Raw genomic sequence first — 16,728 nt, forward strand, 5'->3', positions numbered from 1 at the left:
GATGCCCTTGACCTTCTTGACTACCCAAGCACACACTGGCTTATGTTCAGCTGTTGTCAGCCATCACCCACAGGTGCTTTTCTGATGAGCAGTTTTCCAACCACTCTGCCCCAAGCTTGTAATGCTGCCTGGGGTTATTGTGACCCAAGTGCAGGACCTGGACTCTTGTTAAGCAGAATCCCCATGGTGCAGGTTCCTATCAGCAATAGGATGTGGACAGTCAGTAATGTCTGCAGATAGGGTGAGGTGCACCCTCTGTGGCTCTTGTCTGTTTAGGTCTCTCTCCTAACTTTAGCTGCATGGCTGTGCACTGAGTGCCTTCAATTTTAACTCCAGTTTCAAGAAAGTTCTTGTGTCACATTGAGACATAAAGTAAATGGCAGCCTAAAACTGCAGCCGCTAAGCCTTTCCCAGCATGGTTTTGGAAGTGAGATACTGGTATGGTGAAACTCTCAAAGCAATCACAGGACAGTTTATTTCTTATTGTCCTGTGTTGTGTTTTCCCAGGAACCCCTGTATGTGGACTTTTTTGGTACCTGCCATTCAGACACAGCTAAGCCACCCACCCTTCAGAAAAGACACCTCTCCTGGTACCGAACCAACATGGTGAGGGGACTGACCTTCTACCCCCCTGATATCCTGAGCGAAATGCTGAAGAATGAGAAGTTGCAGATGGATGAAAAGGGAGCTCTCATGCTGCCCCCTGAGGTATGAGCTGCTCTACCTGGAATCTAGGACACTTTCAGCTCTTCTCTATGTATGCTGGGTATCTGTTGTACAGAAGACATATCTAGAAGGCCTTGCAAGTGCCAGACTGATTTCTTTAGTATTTCTGCTGTTGATGTTCCCAGCACACACCAACACTATCTTTTTCAGCTGGCTTTTTACCCTAATTCAGCTTCTTTCTGGCTTTAACTCAATCATGGGGTCATTTTCTGCTTCCTCTTTAGTTTCAGATTAAGGCTTACAAACAGAAGCCTCCTTGAAGCCTAGACTTTGAACTGTCCTAGGAATTCTTGCTGAAGTGCATCTTGCTGAAGTGCTCTCTTGCTCATGAAGGCAAGCAGCACCTGGTGTCTCCCACAGGCACACTTTCCCTACTCATACTGAGATATTTCCATCCTGTAGATTTCTGAGGAGCAGCCGCCCAAGGAATACTTTGAACCCAATGCCATGGCTGAATATTTTGACAATGGTGAAAACAGCGACCTGGCCTTGTTTCCTGCTCATGTTAGTGTCAGCCCCAGGGAGTATGATTTTGGATGCTGCATGCCACCACAAAAATCTCTTTCTCTCTGTGTGACCAACCACACCAAAGGAAATATCATTGTTGCCTGGACTCCAAACCATGACAGTGCCTTCCATGTGCGCCCTGAAATCTGTGACGTGGCACCATTGAAGTCTTCAACCTTCCATGTCTTTTGCAGGCCCACTCAGGTCAACAGTCTTTATGCAGCAGAGCTGGAAGGTTTTGCTGTTTATAAGGTTAGTAGGAATTACTAAGACTAGAGATGACCTAACAAGCAACTTTTTTCAGAATAAAGTATTTCAGGGGAGTTAAAATTCAGTTTAAACCCTATAAAACTAGCACCTCTATTAACTCTTTTGGCCACTGCTTTGATACACTGTTGGGTTAAAGTTTCTCTTTCACCCGTGTCCTGGCAGAGAAATGACAGAACAAGTCACAGCTCATGCACTTGCACAGCCACACTTGCTCTTACCCCTAAGAAACATGAAGCATGGTACACCTCACTGAAGGAGGAATTACTATGAATTACTGCACTATTAGTGTAGATGTGAGCCTGCACAAGAATGGTTATTGTGGCCTGGGTGATGGGTAAGAACTTGATCTTTGTGTCTGGCCCTCCACACGTAAAGCTGCTGGGCACTGTCTCTCTTCTCCCAAGTGACATGGGATTCATGTTACACGAGTCTGCAGTTACAGGAGATTTAGCACCCAGAAATGTCCTGGTAAGTGAAAGTTAGCATTTGTCACCTGTTTCTCATCTGGCACTGGTCAGTCCTTCTTCCCTGAAAATGTTAATTCCTTAGCCCCAGGGTTGTCATAGAACAAGCAGCTGCTTGAGGTAGTATGTGCACTTGGTCTCTTCCAACACAGACTAATCTGTGATTCTGTGAAGGCACCTTGCCACACTCCCTTCCTGCACACACTGTGTTGTCCCTTGTGTGTCTGCAGGTGATGAGACACTACAACAACATTGAGGATGATGCCACCATCTGCCCGTCGTGGTGCCTGACTGTGAGGCTGAGAGCACACACATATGAAGCAGAACAGGAGCACATCATTCCACAGTACATCCTGGATGTCCCCAAAGTGTGTAACTGATTGACCTTCGGATCTTTGCAGAGACACTCAGTGTTCTGAATTCTTTACTTTGTCTCCCATTGCACTGAGATGTGTCTTTGGTGGTTTCTGATGGTGTGGAGGCTCCTGCTCTGGTACAATAGTATGCTGTTTCTCCTGCATTAGCTTCCCACCCTCCACCATGTCAGCTGTACCAACCATCTCATTAGCTGTGAGAGAAAAGCTGTTGGGATCACCTTCTTTTCTGTTTAGGTGGACATAGGCACTAACAAGGGGAGCCCAGGAGCCTCAAAAACTGCATGCACTTGGGCAAACAGAATCCTCATGAAAGAGAAGTGGTTGTAAGATAGAGGGGAAGGTTCTCTCTCTCTCTCTCTTCCTGTTTCCTGAAAAACACAGTAAGGTGTTTTTCCTATGAGGTTAAGGGAGATCTGATCCTAAGGCATAAGAATAGTCTTGAGAACCTCTTATGAAATCTCCTCAGCTAATCTAGGCCATGCAGCCTTTATTTGATGTGCATGAAGTAGAGCAAATTCTACCCTGCTGGAATTCTTCACCCAGGATGTCACTATCCATGCAGAAACTGCAAGCATCAACAAGCAGCTCGCTTACTGGATGGGCATAAAGCATGGCATGATGGAAAATAGGTTCACCAGTCCCATGAGCCCAAGAGGGCCACTATGGCAAGGGAAAAGACCATCATTTGTGTACCCTTAGGTGGTTTAATTTCTTTCCTTGAAAAGAAGCAGTTAGAAAGTTCTCCATAGACTCAGGATAGTGCTTATTGGAACCTGGAATTAAATATAGTGAAAACTTTTTCTTTAAGCTGGTTTTTAAACCCAGTGAAAGCAACCTTTTTTGTTTGTTTCCACCAGACTTTTCCTCCTGTGGTTTGTGACACTGATACCTACTGCAGCATGCTGTTGTCCAACACGAGCACCTCTTTGATAACCTTCAATGTGAACCATACTGAAGACTGTCCCTCTGTTTTGGTCAAGCCCAGCTTAGGACACGTCATTCCAGGAGGCCACCAGATTTTCCTTCTCTCCACTCACCCAGTTACAACAGTCTTGCAGCAGCATGTCCTGTCTTTGGAGCTGAACTCTTATCCTGCATACACCAAGGTAAGGAGAGGGAAGTGGAAGATGGTGAGCAAAGTTTTGTTCCCTTGTAGTCTTCCCTTTTCATAGTGATTTGCACTGGGATGCTTATTACATCTCCTAGTGGTTAGTTTAGATTTTTCTCTTTGGAAATAGGAACAAAAGAATATTTTCAAGATTTAATATGGAGTCAACATTGCAGAAAAAAGGGCTTTGTGGTGCCAAACATCCTGTACCCCTTGTTCCTTACATTTCCATCTCTTGGAATACACTGTATTATGCTAAGGACCTGACTTGACGCACAGCCTAAAGCCCTTCCCCTCCTTATTAAGATCCAGATTTTTCTTGCTTCTCTCTCGGAAGGAGCAACATCTTTGTAAGGTTCCTCCAGAGGTAGCTGAGACTTCTAGCTAATGTCTGTTACTTTTTCTCTTAATTCCACAGGAGATTGTTCTCCAGAGTTGTGGACAGTCCCTTCTTTTGCTCTTAGAAGGTGATGGAATTCTCTACTTCAAGCCTCTCCAGATAGGGACCTCCTTTACACGAATGTACACCATTAAAAACTGCACAAGGCTACCCATGGTTTTCACATGGAGGATCCGTCAGTCAGACAGGAAGATCCTGTCTGTCAGCCCTGCTGCAGGGATCCTCCAGCCCTATGAAGCCCTGGTAAGTTCAAATTCTACGAAAGTTGTAGTTTGCTCTCTACAACACAACCTCAGCCTGGCTTTGAATGTCTGGATGTTCATTCCCAGTGTGAATCTTTGATGTAGATGGAGGTGGTATGTCTGTAGAGAACTAGGTTAGTTACAATGGAGGAAGGGACTGTGCATTAAATGCAATTGTTGAGATGTTTGGGTTTATTTCTGGACTGAAGCTCCTGTGGACACTCTTCCCTCTTGTGATTGCAGGCTCAGGCATGGACTTTTACTCCTGACAATGAAACCAAGTATGTGCTGCGAGCTATGGTGTTTGTGAAGTGGAAAAGCTCAGAGCCCGTGTCTCCCACAGATGTCCATTATGTCTTACGGGTCATTGGAGAAGGGGCACTGGGCACCATCAGGGTAAGGAACAGGGGCCCACTGAGTACTAGTAGGGGAGATCAGGGAGGGATGGGGGTGTTGGACTTTCCCTTTTCCCTGTACTGGAAGCAGCCAATAAGGATTCACAGCAAAATTCCCAGACACTGTTTTCAGTGTAAATGACAGTACACATTTTAGTGGCCTAATGGCAACATGTTGTAAATGTCCTCCCAGTTCAAATACAGCCTTAACAAATCCTCTGGGATTGCTCTGTTCCAGACTAAACCAAGCAAGCCATTTGACTACTTGGGAATCACGGTTCTCTCATTCTGTCTGTTCTCCTTCTCCATTTGTTTTGCTGTTAGTCTGATTTCTAAGTGTAGTGGACCTTTTAAAGTAGCATAGCCAGTACACCTCCATGTGGCTTTCCTCCTGTTATCTGCAGATCTGTGCAGCCACTTTCATTTTTTGTCAGGTTTCTTAACAAACCAGAGGTAAATAAAATAATACTTTGAAAGTCATTGCCCAATGTCAATCATGTTGATTGATGGGTGATAATGTCTTTGAGGTACATAGTCATCATAAATTGTATGTGAGTCTCAACGAGCCAAAAGAGAGGGGCACTCTTTAAGCAGTCACAAAAGGGCCAGCAAAAATCTCTCAGCTGTGACTCAAGTGCAGCTGGCCAGCTAGTGTTCTCACAGCCCTGAATATGCTACATCCTACCCAGCAAACAGCCTAAAAAACAGTAGAGAAAGCATTTGGAGGAGGATTGAGTCCCTCACAGACCTGTTCCACATTTTATTGTGCTTCAACCACCTGAAAGGAGTTTGTAGCAAAGTGGGTGTTGGTCTCTTCTTCTGAGTAATAAGCAATAGGGCAAGAGTAAATGACTTAGAATTGCATCAGGGGAGGTTTAGATTGGATGCTTGGAAAAATTTCTTCAGGAAAGGGGTTGTCACTCATTGGAATGGGCTGCCCAATGAAGTGGTTGAGTCATCATTCTTGGAAGTATTTAAAAATGTGTACTCAGGGACATGATTTAGTGGTGGCATTAACAGTGTCTAAGATTTTAGCGATCTTTTCTAACCTTAACAATTCTATCTCCCAGGGCATGCCAGGTCCTACACAAAGCAGGGAGTCCTTTGCACTGCACTGTATGGGCCATGTGCCAAGGGATCAGCATGTGGTGACATAAGTGGTGGCTACACTCAACCACTATGCTTGACATGTTAAAGTGACCTTAGCATGGTGGGTTTGTATTCCAGGCACAAAACGACTATCTGGACCTTGGAAATGTTCTGGTTGGTGATCAGAAAAGCTACAGCATTGTACTGCTAAATGATGGGATCTGTACTCTGAATTACATCCTCAGTGTGGAGCAACTCTTCACAGGGCCCCATGACCCTGAGGAGGTTCGCAGCGATCTACTGGGTACTGTAAAGGCATTAATATGGGACAGGACCTTAGTTTTCCTCTCTTTTCTCCAAAACCAATCTAGAATTAACTTGGAGGTTGGACTGCTTGCTGGTTGGCTTGCACTGATTCTCTCAAACCTTAAGTTGTCTGCCCCTTTGTATAGGACGTGACTTTTCTATCTTGCTGGAAAAAGCATAATCCAGAGTCTGACAATTGAAGTTAGACCAATCTGGACCTTGAAATAAGATACAATTTCCCAGCAGAGGAGGAAGTTAAATAAAGGACCTTACCAGAAGAAATGTTGGCGCTCAGCTCTTAGTTGCCTTTCTAGAGGACCTCCAGTTGGGAAGTTCCCTGCTCTTTGCTGGCCAGAGGCAATCTGGGTACTCCCAGTAAGCTGCCTACAGTTGTAGTCTGGGAATCTCAAGTTCAGCACTTGAAGCTAATCCTAACTATTAGGCAAGGGGTGGCAGTGGCTAGGGTGCAGGTAGACTTAGGGATCTGTGTGCCACAACATGTGTGGTGTAAAAGACAATAATGCCAAGAGCCCATACCACCTCTTGTATCCTACAGCTCTAGAGCTGGAACATTCCAGAGGAACAATTCCTGCAAGATCAAAAGTTTCTGTCGGAATAAAAGTAAGGCCAGCCCGTCGGCTGCAATACACCTGGAAAATCAGATATGATATTTTCGCACCCAGAGGTGAGATGGATGTTTTGGGGTGTTCAGAGATGGGGGACAGTGTTTGTAAAAGAAGAGACTGGCAAGACAAGGAGTTTTCAGCTTGGAAGGTGAAAAATGTAATGTCATTTGAATGAAAGGGGAACACAAGATATAAATAACTGTTTGTGATTTTTCAGTGTGAAAACAAGGGGCACTTCATAAAATGTTTGGACTGTAGGTTTAAATCAAAAAAAGTTTTCCTCACATAGTGCAAAACTAAATTGTGTAAATGCACTGAAAAGGATCCCATTCATAGTCTTTTGGTGATGTCTAAATGCAGAAGTCAAGATACAACTAGAAGTCGGTGGTTTAGGGGTTTTGAGAAGCTGCCAAACAAAAGACTATGTACAATGCCCATTCTTTCATTGTTCTTGGTAGGGTCTCTTTCCTCTTTGCTGCAGTCAGAATGACCCAGGCAGCAGCCCCTTAATGGTACATGACTACTTTTTGGTGTTTCTTTCTCCCCCAAGCTGCAGATCTTGCAAGTGCTAAAGAGAAGGAGGAGTTCCTCTGCCGCATTGTAGCAACAGGCGTCTACCCAACTTTGTGCATCACAGACGCTTGTACAACAGGGACTGCCAGGCGTAACAGCAAGATGCACATCTGGAAGCTCTTCTCCTTGGACACACTGAATGAATACTTGGAGCGAGACCCAACTCCTGGCGAGCTCACCTACAAAGTCCCCACAAGGCACAGGTGAGATGAGGAAATGGCTTAGTGGATCTTTGAGTCCCTTGCATGAGCCAGACAGAGATGCTGTGGCTTATTGGAATGTGTTGTAGCTCCTTGCTGCGTGGCACCCTGTTTTTCCATCCTAACTGCTGCAGGCAGTTGCTCACTTCCACTTTTCTGCTTAAGCTCCCTTGAAAGGAGCCACAGAGAGAGAGAATAATTTAATTGCAATAACCTCCAAAAGTCTCTTGTGTAGCCCCTTGCTCAAAGCAGGGACATATAGATCAGATTGCCCCAGACCTTATTTAGTTCTAAATATCTGAATATTCAGTGCTGAATATCTCTGAGAATGGAGAAACCACAGCTTGTCTGAGCTCCTGTTTAACCATTTCCATGGTGAAAACCCTTTCCTTAGTATCTCATCAGAATATCTTGTATTGCAACTTGTGCAGTTGCCATCCCTGACCCATTGCTTCATAAGGCTGAACAAATCCAGGTCCTTTTGTCCATCCTTGTAATCATTGAATGGTTTGAATTGGAAGGGACCTTAAAGATCATCTCATTCCAACCCTTCTGCCATGGGCAGGGATGCCTTCCACTAGACCAAGTTGCTCAGAGCCCCATCCAGCTTGGCCAATGTGCTCCAGCTCTCAGCCATTTTAGTGGCCCTCCATTAGGCCTGCTCCAGTATGTCAGTGACTTCCTTACACTGAGGAGCTAAAGAGAGACTTCAGGCTAAGCAGGACTCTCTTATGTCACTCACTTTCATTAGACATACATAAAAGATTTTGAAAAGAAGATCAGGTCTGCCTTATGCCCAGTGTCCTTTCTCTCAAAAGGGTCAAGAACATAAGGTCAGACAAGAATTATAAGGAAGACAGCCAGTGTGGAATGACCTTTCCCCTGTCATGCCCTGATGATCCTTCCTCCTGTTTCAGTTAAATATCTTCTTTCTTTCCTGTGACCAGCACATGCTTGATCCCTCCAGTGTATACCCCTCTCCTGCTGGATTTTGACTTTGGGTCTGCCCCGGTAGGCTCACAGCCTACCAGTGTGATGCTTCTGCTGGAGAACAAGGGTGTGGTACCTGTGGACTGGTAAGCAGTGCTCACTGGAGCTCAGCCTTCTTTTTGGGGGTCTGGAAGTGCTCAAAGGGCTGTGAGAAATTTGAAGGTTAATAGGGGGGTTTTGTAGGTACAGCTGCAGCTGAGATCTGTTGATGAGTCTAGCTGGGAAAGCAATCAGGGAGATCCAGATCAGACCTGATGAAATGTGATGTGGCCACCAGGTGGGCTAAGCCCATTTGGATTGAGTATGTGACCATAGCCCTGGGGAAGCTGCATATCCTTGTTGCTGACCAGCTGATTGGTTCCCTAGGGCCTTCTTGTTTCCTTCTGATCAGAAGATGGACATAGAGCGCTGGGCAGAAGATGTTGACTTTACCCCCCAGGAGCTGCACCAGATGAGAATTCAGGATAACCAGCTCTTCAGTGTTTCCCCAAAGTCAGGAACACTTCTTCCAGGGCAGGAGGAATCTGTCCAGCTCTCACACAGGTGATGAAAAGAACCTGTTCTTCAGAGCTTCATGCTGTGTGCCAGAACAACACATGCCATCAGTCCCCTGAGTTTCCATGCCAGATTTTCCTTCCTCATCATACGTTCCTCAGCAGAGGCTGGGCAAGTAAAAAGTTCCTGAACATGTCCAGTTTCTGGACCCCACAGAGCTGGTCTTCCTCAGGAGGATGTTTTGATGTCCTTTAACACTGCAGAGCAAAAGGCATTTAGTGTGACATGCTGGGGACACTGGTCTGCCTTGACCTGACAGTTGAAGAGATGAACAAGATGCTGCACTTCTGCGCTTTTGATTATGTAATAATATTTTTTTTGTCATCAGCTAGAGCTGCTAGCCCTTGCATGCCTGTAGAAGGTATGAAGAAAGCTGAATGCTTCCCCTCTCAAAGCAGACCATATCTGAGAAGTTCTGGCATTTTGTTGGCCTAAAAACTTAGGTCCCTAAACAGGTGTATGACTAAAATCAACATTGTATCACTCATTCCCACCCAACACCGCTGGGTTCCCCCCACCTCCCCGCGGCCCTTACGCAGCAGTGACTCTTTAGCTGGGAAGTGAATTGTCTCTAATGTTCTGTGTGACTCTGACTCTGTTATCCTGGGCACAAGGTTGATATCTACTGTTTTCCTCTCTCTCCTCTTTCACTGCTAGACATGATTTCATTGGCAATGATCGCCTCCCTGTCCTGCTGAAGATTTCCTATGGCCATGAGATTCTGGTAAGATAGCAGGTGTCCCTTCCTTCCATTTGCTGAACAACAGCAGGTAGAAACTGAATTAATAGGTGTTTTCCCCAGAATCTGCATAGTGTACAGGGGGCTGTGGCCTTCCCCTGGAATTTGCACTAGCCAGGCAGCAAGAGAGGGCCAAGCAGAGACATAAAAACAATGTTCTGACAAACTTGTGGTTCCAGCACAGAGCGATGTGGGCAGTGCACTGGCAGAATGGCCCTTGGATGTTGCATCTGCTGGATTCTTCATCAAGAGCACTATTATTTATTTATTTATTATTAACCTTTGTATTTTATTAATGTCAGTAATGCAGAATTGCTTCTTCCTTCAAGACAACTCCAAGTCCAAAACAGCCTTCCCAGGTTTTACGGTCCCTGCATGTTTTCCACACTCTGATGTAACTTATGGTCAGGATTCCTGTGCATGCCTCCCCTCATTTCATCTGCCTCACTGTGAGTTGTTCCATGCAGTTCCTGGAGTTCAGATCTGCAGCCCATCCTGCTTCTCTCTTACGCAGCTTTCCTGAATCTCTCCATCTCTACAACCCCCCCTGGAATATGCTTTTCTCCAAATATACCACCATCACCTGCTGTGATGGTAGTTTGGGAATGCACAGAGTGGCAGAGCATCCTCCACCTCTGGGGTTACAGGGTCAGCTCCTTCCCCAAGCCCAGAAGATTGTCCCTGGGTTCCTGGTTGGCTGCAGCCTTTGTCCACCCACTTACTTCTCCTACCAATGATACAGGAGATTCTTTCTCATTCTTCCTGCTCGACTGCTTTCTAAAGCATCCCAGAGCTGATCTGTGGTGTGTTTTCCCTGAGCATCTCCTCAGGCTTGGAACTAATTTCTCTCTCTCCCCTCTCTCAAACTGTCAGTTAGAGTCAAAGTCACCTTGTTCTCTGCCAGGCACCACTCATGCCCGGCTGAGCCTTCCTGTCTGTCTCTGAAGTTTCCTATGAGACCATTGTGTTCACATATCTCTTTTATTTTTCTTTTCTTTCAGGACTGTTGTCAGCTGAAAATCCAACCCTTTGACCAAGCTGTTCAAACAGTGGCTTAACTGTGCCTTCCCTCAAAGCCCTTGGACAGGCTCCCTGTGCTCTGCCTGCCTGGCACAATCCTGAGAGTGACTGTGGGGAAGAGTTGGCCAGTGAGGGAAGAGGCTTTGGAGCACCAGAAGCCTACAGGGCACACATCCTCTCTTGCCATATAGCCAGTGGCTTTGGTGGCTACCAGAGGCCACCACCCTCTGTCATGATGTCCCTGCAGAAAGGGCTAGAAAAGCGTGGGATACCCTGGGGATGAAAAGGTCCCTTGGTGCCTTTGAGCTCTGGCAGTAGGAGCTGTAGAAGCCAGTCCAGAGACATGGAGCAGTGCAGGTGGTTGCAGCCTGCAGAGATGCAGTGCCACGACTGAACTGCTGATATCAGAAAGTAGGAATGGGAGATACTTCTTGTGCAAGGAGGGCAGCTGAGGGACTGAGCACGGTGTGCCTGCTTTCCTTGCAGTCATGGCATGAAGTGCACAGAGTTTCCAGCTCCTGGGGCAGTAACTGCCCTAAATATGCTCACATTCCAGGGCTGAGCAAATCCTCACCTGGGATTCTGGTGAAATATGCAGAGCATATGCTAACCTTAAGCATATGTTAACCTGAAGCAAATGCTGTAGTGTCACCCCAAAAGTTAAGCTTTGGAAATTTCCAAAAGCAATAAACAGTGAAGGAGCCCATTGAGCTGGGGTATTGCTTGGTTACTCTGTCAAATTCCAAATTATTTGGCTTCAGAGATGTGTGGTTAGCCAACTGCAAGCCAATGCCTGTTTTTCCTTTGGGTTTAAAATCACTTCTGTGATGACTTTACCTACATGGATAGATTTTGACCTCCTGCTCCTCTGTTTCCCCAACAGAGACTCCTGCTTCCCTGTTTCCCCAACTTAATTTTCAGGAGAAGCTTCTTCTCTGTTATTCCTTCTCCATTCAGTGGCCAATTTTTAGTCCTCTGCTGATTTATAGGTACTCTGACTAACCCGAACTGATTTCCCATTGGCAATTTCTTCTGGCTGTAGGAGGAGACATCTGTAGGACTTCTGTGTTTCCAATTCCTTGTGCAGCAGAGAAACAAGGCCTCCCACTGCCTAATGCTTTCACAGATTGTCTTTTGCCTCTTCACCTGTAAGACTGCTTGTTCTCAGAGCTCTGAGATTGTTGGCCAGGCAGAATTTGCAGCCCCCAGCAGTTTTAGCAGGAAAAGCCCAGCCAGCTCATGTGTTGCAGGCTGAGATAGGCTGGTTCACAGAACTCCCTGGAGAGAAGGGCTGGATCCCAAGGAGAATCCCTGAGCACACAGGTTTTATAAACTGCAAGTGTTTGCACTTCATAGGTGCTGGTTTGGTATTGTGAGGTGTTATCACCTGCAGCATGTGTTCTCCAGGCAGCTCTCCTCCCTGGGGAATCTGGCATCCCCTGGCATCCCTCTTATTATCTTAAGTCTTCACTGTGGGATGAAGTCTATGCACTCTAGAAGGAGAATTGATTGCAGCAAGTCTTCGCTTTTCTCCATTTGTCTCTCTTTAACTGATAATCCTCTAAATGTCATATCCTGTCAAATCGAAACTTGATGACAGTTTTTCTTGAGCAGTTCTGGTCTGTTGAAATGCAAGGTGGGTTTTTGATCAAAGTTGTATAAATGGATGTTTCACTCCCAAAACTCAGGGAGGTTACTATCCCATTTTCCCTTGAAGTTTGACAGCAAATCTTTTGTCTTTCTCCTACTTTCACTACATCTGGCAAGCTGTGGTTCTCAGGAGGCTGAATACTCATGTAGTGCTTTGAAAAGATCCCATGTGGGACCTTGCTAACCTTGTATTTTTAGTTCTTTTTCCCTCTGCATTTTGCCTATTGATCTGAGCTGGAATGGGTTTTTTAAAAGGAGTTGTCATTCTCTGCTCTTTTTAAAGTGGCTGATACAGTATGTCCTGCAGGTGTCTATCTTTGCAAATATTGTCTTGTGTTTTACACACGACAATTTTTCAAACAAAAAATAGCCATGCTTGAAAAATAGCATGTTTGAAAAATAGCCATGCTTCAGGCTTAATTACTGTGAATTGCAGCAACTTGGCTCCTGTTGGCCCATGCAGATACATTGCTAGGTGGCTGCTTTGCAGCCTCTACCCCAAAGCAGACAGCTCAGGGGTACTTTGGAGTGATCCTGCAGAAAACAGTGCATCATCAATGCATCTTCAGCCTGACTGTGGTTTTCTCAAAATGCAAGAGCTATGTGAATGCCAAATCGTTTCTGTGAAATAGCTCTATAATCTCTCCACTTTGCTTGGAGTGCCTGGTGGCTACTTTGCCAACAGGATACTTGTTGATCATCATTTGATCACTTAGTTCAGCTGGAATCTTCTCGCTTTTGGACTTGCTTCTAGATTTTGGGCTGCTAGACACATTCTTGGAGCACTCTAGAGTACATCCAGATGATCCTTTCCAAGAGGAGGCCATTACTTACCTAAATCCTGTCTTTCCAAAGTATTTGGCTGTGAGAGCTGCACACTCTCCTATGTACAGTCCAGACACTTTCATTCATGGACAATTTCCACCATACACTTGCACATAGAAGCACTGATGCTGGCATAGCAGAGAGAAAAGTACAGTCTTTCTGATAAAAGAAGAGAACCTTTCAGAGAAAATCTGGAGTAGGTTCTCCATCTCCGTGATTTTTGTCGTAGGACACACTATCCTGGTATTACCAATTATAGTTTGTAACTGTGTGGCCTTCCATTTGCAAAGTACTTCAGAGTCCTTGTGCAGATGTTAGTGATGGGACCAAGGCCCTGTGAGGAAGTGACTGCATTTCTCTCCACTGTAGCTGACCTTCAGTGGTGTGACAGTGGAACACGACCAGCGCTACGTTCATTTTGCATCCACCAAGCACGTCTTTGCACCCATCGCTGTGGGGGGCTCCCACCCCCCCACACAGGTGAGCATCTTGGAGCCAAAGCCAGCAGCAAGGAGCTAGTTCTGCTGTGGAGCTAGTTCTGCTGTGTCCCAAAGACAGGCAGTGTCTGAGGCAATTCTCAGAAAATGGAATGGCCTCCGTAGTGAAGCATCACAAGAGAACTCTGAGGATAGTTCTAGGCAGAGTTTGGAAATAGCTGCTGGGAAAGTACTTCTCACCATCTGCAGTTTGACAAGATTTGGTGTTCACTCTGTAATCAGAATGCTTATGAGGCGTGTTGGGCTGTTCACTTATTCTCTTGCATTGTATCTGGGTGAAAACTTGCCTAGCTGCTCCAAGTACTCTGGAAATAAAGCCTAATTAGTTTTTTAGTAAATTAATTTTACTTCCTAAACACTTATTCAGCAAAAAGGCAGCTTTGATTATGTTCTGCCTAATTTACTTGGGAAATGAACAAGTCTGAATTGAATTAAGAGCACTTTAATAGAAGTGTTTTTGCATTTACATAATCCGCTTTACAATGATCCCTTCAGCTAATCTGTATTAATTTTCCCCTAGTGTGAACTGACAGGACACCATTTGAGAGGCACTTTGCTTATCAATGTACATGTGTGGTGATAAACCTTCAGCACAGCTGCCTATCAGAGCCTTGGTGTTAAATCTTGACACTATGGGGTCTTCTCATTCTTAGGAGATAAGCTGATTAATTAAATATTAATGCTTATCAGTGCCCCCTGGGGAAGCATTAACTAGTTTAACTGGTACCTGGTATAAAAACCACTGCTCTTTCTGACTCACTTCAGATTTATAAACTCTACAATGGTGGCTCCATGCCCGTGACATTTGAGGTTCAGCTGGACAACATTATGAAGATACGGGAGAAGAATTTTCAGCATCCTGTGTTTGCCTGCCTAACTCCTAGAGGAGAAATCCCCCCTGGTGAATCAGGGCACATTGGGTGGATCTTCTCACCACTGGAAGCTAAAACATACACGGTAAGAGCCTCCTCATGACTGAAAGAAACAGATTCTGTTGTTGACCTAAAATTCTTTAGGTTTCTTACTGGTGGTTGTAATGAAATGCTACTGCTGAATTGAGCTCTATGCCTCTAAGAAGCAGAGTTGTGAGAGCAAATTAGTGGCTGGTCTGGTCTGGAAACAGAGCAGATAAATTTGTCTCATAAATTTTTTCTTCCCAAGAAGAGATATCTTCCACAGCCAGAGTCCTCCCAGTATTTATTTTTCAAGTAGCAAACAGTAACTGGGAATATCAGTAGTATCTGTTCAGATTTGTGGTTCATTGTTGGCCTCCAAAAATTCCCAGCAAAGAGACTGAAGTCAGTGTCTTCTATCATTGCAGTGTATGCTGCTGCAAACTTCTGAAAACAGCCTTCCCAAAGACCTCTGTCCTGGGCTGCAGCAGGCAGGCAAGGCCAGAGCTCTAGCACTAATTGTTGCTTCAGTCTGTGGTGAGTGCATGGATAAATAAAGAAATTTAACTTTAAACCTCCAGCCGTTGCTCCAAGATGTAGTCTCTGTCCATCTCATACTGTAACTGGCTAATTGACTACTTATCCAGCTTTCCTGGGCTAGCAGGAAAGGCCAAGGCCTGAAAGAGCAAAAGAGACTGGATTTGTCTTTATCCATGCACGAGGTGTATTTAGACCAGTCCATTAGCAAGTATGCTAGCTTATTGTACATCTCTCCCAAATATGACTCTGGTCTTAAAACCTTTATCTTGTCTGAGGCAGGTTGATGTTCTCATCCAGATCCTGGAGGGTGACTCGACCCAGATTACTTTCCAGGGAGTAGGCTACAATCCAAATGTTGTAGAAGAGGCTGCCACATCCAGACAATTTTTTTCTTCTGCAGTCATTCCAGGTTCTGCCAGGCTAACTGTGCCTGGGCAGGTAAGAGTCCAAGTGTGGGATATGAGCAATATGATCAGTCCAGAGATGTGTGAGAGACTGAAATATACAAGTGGCCCCATCTTGCAATAGTCTGTGTTGCAGGAGAGTTCATTTGCCATGAGACAGAACAAGACATTTCCCTTCCAGCAGGTGATTTAGAGCTTAACTCATGGATGCTGAAAGGTGTCTTCTTTCCAGCTTGTCACTTCCACAGCCATTAGAACAAAAACAGGTTTGGGTTTGTTTGTGTAATTTTTTCTTAGAAGTTACCTCCCATCACAGCTGCCTTTCTTCTGTGCAGCTACAACACCTTTTTCTTTCCTAAATCATTCTCAAAAAGACCATTATACTCCTGCTGTGCTCTGTCAGGGCTTGGCTGCCACCATTTCCCAGCCAAACTCAGGTGATTCATAGCCTGAATGCTGACTGCAGGATGGTCACCTATTCAGGCACATGCAGAGGAATGCACTTGTCTGACCTGCTGCTGGCTCAGCAGGAGCTTGTCTGGCCTGGCTGGAGCTGGCCTGCCAGCCTGGACAATCCGTTGTTAAACTCACCCACAGATCCAAGCACAGTGAATGAGCATTACACAGTAGCAGCAGAGGCTTTCCCCTGGCAGGTAAAGGATTCAACCTGTGTGACATTAGCATGCCTTCCTTGGAGCCAGCCACAGCTCCACCTGCTCTTTTGCTTCCAGCAGGGCAACTATATTCCTGAGAACAGCAAAGAGAAGATGATTGAAAACCGCCTCAGTCTGACAATGAAGATGGCATTCTGCAAGGCTCTGTTGTCTGAAATGAAGTTTCTTTCTCTAATGATAACTGTACTTAATTAGAGATTGTGTTGTGCCTGGAGAACGGGACAAACTAGTAGCATATTAGTAGCAAGGTGTATTAGGGATCGATTTCCTAAAACTCACAGTCAGATTGATAGGGATTTGGCACAAGCACACACCTCATGTTTCTCAGCTGAAGTAGGAAAAGGCCTGGACTGCAAGTGCTGCACAGAGAACTGGGATGTTACTGGTCCTCTGTGCTCCTGAGATCCTCTCCTGTCCAGCACCAGTGTTATGTCTTATTCATTGCTCACTCAATCCCACTGCAATCCAGCTGGCCTTCTGATGTAATGTCACTGTAACCAGAGCAAAGCTGAGAGAATTGTTACACTCTCTCAAGTTGCTAAAGATACCTGATATAATCTGTGAATTGCTGGACTTAGAGATGAGTATGACTTCGAGATGACTGTATGGTTAGGTCCCATCTTCCTTCCCTGCTGTTCCTTCTGATTTCTCCTTGCTT

The 16,728-nt window shown here is 45.3% G+C and overlaps 1 protein-coding gene across 1 annotated transcript in view; it reads left to right on the plus strand.

Annotated features, from left to right (window-relative positions):
• CFAP65 (cilia and flagella associated protein 65) overlaps positions 1–16,728 on the plus strand; it is a 31,964-nt gene that overhangs the window by 8,214 nt on the left and 7,022 nt on the right. The window contains exons 10-24 of the mRNA XM_036386508.1: positions 508–708; positions 1,129–1,485; positions 2,198–2,335; positions 3,202–3,450; positions 3,871–4,095; positions 4,338–4,490; positions 5,717–5,882; positions 6,441–6,569; positions 7,061–7,286; positions 8,231–8,359; positions 8,640–8,816; positions 9,486–9,552; positions 13,432–13,542; positions 14,325–14,516; positions 15,272–15,430. Coding sequence (XP_036242401.1) covers positions 508–708; positions 1,129–1,485; positions 2,198–2,335; positions 3,202–3,450; positions 3,871–4,095; positions 4,338–4,490; positions 5,717–5,882; positions 6,441–6,569; positions 7,061–7,286; positions 8,231–8,359; positions 8,640–8,816; positions 9,486–9,552; positions 13,432–13,542; positions 14,325–14,516; positions 15,272–15,430 — 2,679 coding nt within the window. The remainder of the gene's footprint in view (positions 1–507; positions 709–1,128; positions 1,486–2,197; positions 2,336–3,201; positions 3,451–3,870; positions 4,096–4,337; positions 4,491–5,716; positions 5,883–6,440; positions 6,570–7,060; positions 7,287–8,230; positions 8,360–8,639; positions 8,817–9,485; positions 9,553–13,431; positions 13,543–14,324; positions 14,517–15,271; positions 15,431–16,728) is intronic.

Source organism: Molothrus ater, chromosome 7 (genome assembly GCF_012460135.2).
Source record: "Molothrus ater isolate BHLD 08-10-18 breed brown headed cowbird chromosome 7, BPBGC_Mater_1.1, whole genome shotgun sequence".
Lineage (NCBI taxonomy): Eukaryota > Metazoa > Chordata > Aves > Passeriformes > Icteridae > Molothrus > Molothrus ater.